At 41.2% G+C, this 7,311-nt stretch overlaps 1 protein-coding gene across 1 annotated transcript in view; it reads right to left on the reverse strand.

The window, feature by feature from the left end:
- Positions 1–648: 648 nt before the first annotated feature.
- The window catches only part of LOC115281616 (keratin-associated protein 4-12-like), a 6,926-nt gene continuing 263 nt past the window's right edge, over positions 649–7,311 (reverse strand). Inside the window, exons 2-3 of the mRNA XM_029927031.1 lie at positions 7,099–7,311; positions 649–1,073 (exon numbers count right to left, since the gene is read on the reverse strand). The exon at positions 7,099–7,311 is cut by the window's right edge and continues 23 nt beyond it. Coding sequence (XP_029782891.1) covers positions 649–1,073; positions 7,099–7,311 — 638 coding nt within the window. The remainder of the gene's footprint in view (positions 1,074–7,098) is intronic.

Consider the following 7,311-nt stretch of genomic DNA (forward strand, 5'->3'; position numbering starts at 1 on the left):
AAACAGCTACCATAGAAATCATCCTGATGCCCAATGGCTGTCATGCTATTCACTGGCCCCAAGGCTTTCAACAACTCCTTAGTATTTATTGCATTAAAATCATACTACTTTGGTTACTATTCAAAGCACACACATTTTCCAAACTTATCTTCCACTATTATTCTACATATATCTTGTGTTCCCAGCCAAACTGTCCTGTGAACAATCCCTCTCTCTATACCTTTGTGCATACCATTACCAGTGTTGAAAATGCCGTCTTCCTGTGGATCTGCATACTGAAATCTTAACCTCTATAAAATGTACAGTCTGTGACTTGCAGATGGTAGGCAACCATCATTTTTTAATATTTAAATTTAATGAAAAGAAGTAGAATAAATAAGAAAAACCAAATATGAATTTGCTAGGCCAAAGAAGAGAAGTTTATTAGAATACAAACATGCCACAAGACCTAAAATGTAAGGTGGGAAGAAGGGAGTTGATACTGTTACAAAGACTTGAGAACAGCCCAGGTCTTAACAGATGAGCCTGGATCTCCATTCAAACCCCTGGTTGACTTGGGGTCCTGATGGTTTAAGGCAGGAGGTTTCTTAGGTAGAGAAAGGAGTATGACTCTTTCAGAAGGTTGATTCCTTGTTCTAGACAGTGGACTTAGCAGCAGCAGGAGGTCCTGCAGGTGGTGCGGCAGGGGGCAGGCTGGCAGCAGGGGGGGCGGCAGCAGGGCGACTGCACAGAGATGGGCTGGCAGCAGGTGGAGGCCCAGCAGCAGGGGCGGCAGACCACGGCCGTGCAGGACGTGGGGCAGCAGCTGATGGGGCGGCAGCAGCCCTCCTGCAGGGAGCAGGGGTCACAGCACACGGGGCGGCGGCAGGGCTGGCAGATGGGGCGCGTGCAGCGGCTCGTGCAGGTCACGGGGCGGCACACGGTGGTCTGGCAGCTGACGGGGCGGCAGCAGCAGGGGTCGCGGCAGCAGCAGGGCTGGCAGCAGGAGGGCTGGCAGGAGCCTGTCCCACAGCCCAGGGAGGAGCAGGTGGAGCCGCAGCAGGAGCCGCACATGGTGGTGGTCTGAGGCTGGTCTGGGTGGGAGGGGTGAGAGGACTCAGGTGTGGTCAGGTGTGAATGCCTCCCTCCTGCTCTGGGCCCTTTATATACCCTGGCTGGGGGCTGATGACCCCTACCCCGATTTATCTTTTGGCCAATTGAGTACAATTTTGTTTTGACTCATGGTTGCATTGCTTGTGACATACTCATGATCTCATTAAAGTACTGTTGTATTCCTAAATATGCATATATTCATGCTGTTCATCATCAAAATGTAAGCACTAAGTCATCCGAGTGATAGCAGTTCGTGATGCTTATTTTGGGTGGATATAGCACCTGATGAATCCTGGGCAAAATGGTCCTAAAGGAACTGCAAGTTTTAAAAGAAATTAAGGAAATTAAACATAGAGGGTTTCTAGAACACTGAGTGGATCCTGGCCTTGACCCCCAGAAGATGCCCTGAGAAACCTGCATGTGAGTCAGACAGGTTGTTAGACGTGTCTTCCCATGTGGACTCCTTGGGGTTTTAGTTACATATCAGTTAATACAGTGGAGTGCATGTACTTTGAATAAGACTGCAGCTCAGATATTTGTATGGGAAAAATAAAAATTTATTTTTGTAAACTAGGTAAGTATTGGAATAAAACATCCATGGCCGTCTTCCATTTGTTTTTTCTTTTCTCCAGCTCAGCTTTGAGCAGCAGTGGTCCTTCTGGTCACAGAATATTGATTTTCATCTCTGACATATGACATTTTCTATATTTGCATTTCTTGTATATAAGATAAAGAATTATATAATGTGAATTTTTTTCTTAATATACCTTGACATGGGCACTGTGACTAAGAAGTGACAAGATGGAGCACTGCGGACATATAGAATACGTTGATTAGAGGAGGGACGTCAGGGGCTCCTCAGCTGTTCTGTGGTGGCACTGCTGGAAATGTGGGGGACGTGCATCTAAGGGAAGCATCACTAGAAGCGTTTGGGGAGTTGCACGGGGGGTGGGGGAATAGTCTCATTACTTTACAGCTTTTCCCCTATTACTATTCACCAGATAGGTTTGAGTCACTTGAGGATCATTCCCATCATTCAGAAGAATGCGTCTCAGGCCCCAGGAGCAAAAGCTCCCCCAGTGGAATTTTAAACATGATTTCAAAACTTTAAAAAGAATGTAAACCGACGAAACATACAGTCATAATCAGGGAAACAGAGGAGGAAGGAATGATGTACAGTCTCATCAATGAGGACCTCAACTCTCATGTTTCATGTTCTCTCTCTGGTCCATGGACACGTGATTGTTTTCAAAGCAGTAACCAGAGCCTAGATAAAAACTTGTATATTCTGCTCTTTTTTATTCTTTTCCCCAGCTTTATTGAGATATAAGTAACATATAACACTGTGTAAGCTTTAGGCGTGCACCGTGGTGATCCGATGCTTGTGTGGATTGCACAGTGCTTACCGCAGTAAGTTAGTCAACACGCCCTTCACCCCACCTTACGTAATAATCATTTTGTTATTGTTTCCACGGTGAGAACATTAGAGCTCTACTCTCATAGCAACTTTCAAATATACAATATATTATTAACTGCGGTCACCATGCTATACCTTAGATCTGTGGAAATTACTCCTCTTATAACTGACAGTTTGTATCCTTTGGCCCAAATCTCCCCATTTCTCCTACCTCTCAACTCCTGACAATCACTTTTCTACTCTCTGTTTCTCTGAGCTCGGTGTTTTTGACTCCAAATATAAGTGACCTCATATAATATTTGCGTTTCTCTGACTTATTGCACTTAGCATAGTTCCTCAAGGTCCATCCATGTTGTTGGAATTGACAAGATCTCATTTTTTTTATGGTTAAGTAATAATTTATATATATATACAAAACACAGTTATTGCCAGGCTTCTTTCAGAATATATACATACATCATATACATGATTCATATATACACACTGTGTTGTATAAATACATGTAATCACATTTTCCTTAACCATTCATCTGGCATTGGACGTTTAGGTTGTTCTAATGTCTTGGCTATTGTGAACAATGCTGCAATGAACATGGGGGTGCAGATACCTCTTTGAGATCATGAATTTATCTTCTTCAGATATATACCCAGATGCAGGATTTCTGGGTCATATGATAGTTCTGTTTTCAATTTTTTGAGGAATCTCTATACCGTTTTCCACCATAGCTGTACCAGTCTACATTCTCACTGACAGTGTACCAAGGTTCCGTTTCTCCACATCCTCACCAGTATTCATTCTCTCTTATCTTTTTGATATTAGCCATTCTAACAGGTGGAGGTGATACCTCATTGTGGTTTTGATTTGCATTTCCCTGATGATTACTGATGCCGAGCACTTTGTTGGTCATCTGTTTGTCTATTCAGGTCCTCCGCCTATTTTTTCAATGAGAATATTTTTTTGTTTGTTTTGCTTTCTGTTTTTGTTTTTAAATTTTTTTTTACATTTATTTATTATTGAGCGACAGAGAGAGACAGAGCATGAGTGGGAGAGGGGCAGAGAGAGAGGGGGAGACACAGAATCAGAAGCAGGCTCTAGGCTCCAAGCTGTCAGCACAGAGCCCAACGCAGGGGCCTGAACCTGCAAACCGTGAGATCATGACCTGAGCTGGAAGTCGGAAGTCGGATGCTTAACCGACTGAGCCACCCAGGCTTATTGGGTTATAGGAGTTCCTTACATATGCTGGATATTAACCTTTTATTGGATATATACTTGGTTTGCAAATGCTTTCTCCCATTTGCCTTTTCATTTCGTTCATTGTTTCTTTTGCTCTGGAGAAGCCTGTTAGTTTGAGATAGTCCCACTTGCTGATTTTTGCTTTTGTTGCTTATCCTTAGCTCAAGGTACACTGTCCCATAATCAATTTTTCATATTGTTGGGGTATTCATGATGATCACATTTTGTGCAAAGGAGGCCTTTTTGAAAGATACATAAAATCCCAAGATGACAAGACTAATTTCTTTACTCTGAACACTTCAGATTCAAAATTGTTTCAAAGAGATTTTCTTTCCCCTCGTAAAGATCTGTAAAGAGAGTGCATGAGTCCCTCAGTAAGCAGTTCTAGTGCTATTTAGTCTAAGATTCTCATCCTTACCCCATAATTAAGCTTCATCTCCAGGCACAGAAAATTGGGGTCATATTTCTGTAATTCATGCCGTAGATGTGATGTGACGTTGGTGGTAAGTCATATGGTATTTTTTTTTAATGCCAATGATCCTAAAACTAGACAGCATTCATTGAAAACTTGACCACTCACTGGTTGTGTGTCTTTGGGCCATGAGGGGTAATGAGGACATACACCCAGGTTGTTGTGAAAGTAAATAAGCTAATATTTGTCAAGCACTAAGAACAGTGCCTGGCACTTAGCAACTGTGTTGTGTTTGTTAAGTCAATAAAAATATTTTAAAAAGTCGTGTTATATGAGTGCCTTATAAACTCTAAATTTTGAATTTAGAATAAAGGTGAACATTTATGATATGGCAAATGGCTCTTTGCTCAGTCAGCCACAAACTATAGACTAAATAAGAGTATCCAGTGGAGAGTTTCATAATAACATTAAATAAAATAAAAATGTCTGGAAGGGAGTTACAGAGCTCCCTCTTTTTAACACCAATTTCTGGAAAAGGGAGTTAGGTTATTGTTGTGGAAACTATAAGGAGAATATGGGTCAGATTTGTGGCCTGAACCCTACTGAGAACTCCACAGTCCACGCACCGCACAGTGAGTTCTTAGAAAAACATCCTTTTCAAAAAGCCTTAAAACTGAGTTAGACAGGTTCCTGGTAGTAATGGGCAGTGCATCTGTATTACTAATGTTAGGGCTTAACACTGTCATTCAACAATAACATGAACAAATTTTAACATGGAAAATATTGTCTTATGTCCTTAATTATCAATTCTCTATGCAAACAGAGAAAAGCAACTAGAACTATATTTGGAATGGCTAACAGTTTTTTAAAGTTCTTAATTTGGAATATATCAAATTACATACCTTATTTTATGCAATTGAGATGATCCTGAAAAGTTAAAATATGAATCAATGTTTAATAATTTGATCAAAGTTTAAAGATATCAGAGAAGTCCACTATATATAGCATAGTGGCACACTCTTCTATATATTATAAAATACTTCATATGAAAATAGCTGCTGTGTAATTATCTGCTTTAAATCCATTTAGACTCTCATAGGTAGGTTTTAAAAACAGAGAGAAAGGTTTAAATATTTCCCCCCAAATAAATATAGATTTTAGACAGTAAATTCCACTAAAGATAAAATATATGTTCATTTTTAAATTATATAATTAAGGAAGATACAGACAAAAATGAGTATTATCTCCAATTGCTCTTAGATTTTGTTACATTTTGTTTATTTTATTTTTTTAAATTTTCTTTTAATATTTACTTATTTTGAGAGAGAGAGAATGAGAGAAAGAGTATGAGTTGGGGGAGGGGTGCATGCAGAGAGAGAGGGAGAGAGAGAATCCCAAGCAGGCTCCACGCTGCCAGCTCAGAGCCAAATGCAGGGCTCTGATCCCACAAACCACAAGATCATGACCTGAACCAAAATCAAGAGTCAGTCACTTAACCGACTGAGCCACTCAGGTGCTGCCACATAAGGTTTTAAATACTTTTTAGGCATAAGCACACATAGACATGCAGATTATTTTTTTCTCGCAAAATAGTTTTAATATTTTACAACTTGCTTAATTTTAAGTTAAATATATGACAATTACATCACGTTTCCTAGTAAATTTATAATCTTCAACTATTTTTAACTACTTGTGGCATTTCTTCTATATTTATATTGTTTATATTATATACTGTTTGCCTGTTTTTTCTTATTTCTACCTTATCTCCCTAGATAGATTATAACCTCTTTGAAGAAGGAGCTCTCTTTTATTCTTTCATATTCCTTCAGGATGGTCTCCACTCAGTGTCTTATTCATAGTAGATGTTCAACAAACATCTGCAGATTGACAGTGATGGAATAATTTTCTTGGAGAGTGCCATTACTGCCCCATTCCTGAGAGCAAAGATAATCAGCTCTTGAGAGCCAGTGTGGATTTAATACCCACAAGACTTCACACAGTAAATAACATTCAAAAGAACTACCAGATCTTCAACGCATAGGAAGGAGTGTGTTGTCCAAAGCCACAGTTATTCTTGGCCAGAGACAACCCGAGTTCCTCTGGGCATAAAAACATGTCTCCTACCATATTATGATGAAGTGTTTGACTTAAAGTCTTAATTAATGTCAGGGGACTTGATTCTCCTGGGTCTTTTCTGAACATCAGTGATTATAATTATATTAGTAAGAAACTTATTTAATTATTCATTACTGATCGCTCTTCAGCTTTAAAAACATGGTTTGGCCAGATGTTGCCTAAGGTTCTTTCCACGTCTAACATACTGAGTTTTCTAAGCTGTGCTTAACAACAGGTGTCAGGTCACTAAATGAACCCTCAGACCAAGGACGTGTGTGTCAGCTCAGATGCAGCCTCCTCACTGGGTGTTGTTAAAGGACATTTCTCAGATGTTTGGCATGTCTGGGATTGTGAGCACATGTGATTCTGTATGTGTGGGGAAGATACAGCCATGCCTATTTTTCTCATTTGGCTACTATGCCTTATAAATGCCACATACAAGGACAACAAGGAAACTACCCAGACTTAGGTTATTTCAGAGAACAATTTGGGAGGATTATTCTGCATCTTGCTTTGAATATCTCTAGACAAAATAGAGAGACAGAGTCTATTGAGAGGAAATATCACAAAGACCATGATTTCTATGCTGGAGATGCTAAGTTTATTAGAAAACAGAAGCCATAATTGAGAAGTTAGATTCGGGTCCTGAGAGGACAACGTATTCTTTATCAGTAGTCAGTCTGAAAAGGGGGCTCCAGGGCCTACTCTGGGCGGGACTGAAGAGATGAGAAATGAGCTTCTCAGGAAAAGGCATGTTCTGTCTTGAAGTTAAGAGCACGATGGACCCCACTGTCTACTGGGGACCCTGAGTGATGATGCGCTTAGCAGCAGCAGGAGGTCCTACAGGTGGTGCGGCAGGGGGCAGGCTGGCAGCAGGGGGGGCGGCAGCAGGGCGACTGCACAGAGATGGGCTGGCAGCAGGTGGAGGCCCAGCAGCAGGGGCGGCAGACCACGGCCGTGCAGGACGTGGGGCAGCAGCTGATGGGGCGGCAGCAGCCCTCCTGCAGGGAGCAGGGGTCACAGCACACGGGGCGGCGGCAGG

This window comes from Suricata suricatta, chromosome 17, assembly GCF_006229205.1.
Source record: "Suricata suricatta isolate VVHF042 chromosome 17, meerkat_22Aug2017_6uvM2_HiC, whole genome shotgun sequence".
Classification (NCBI taxonomy): domain Eukaryota; kingdom Metazoa; phylum Chordata; class Mammalia; order Carnivora; family Herpestidae; genus Suricata; species Suricata suricatta.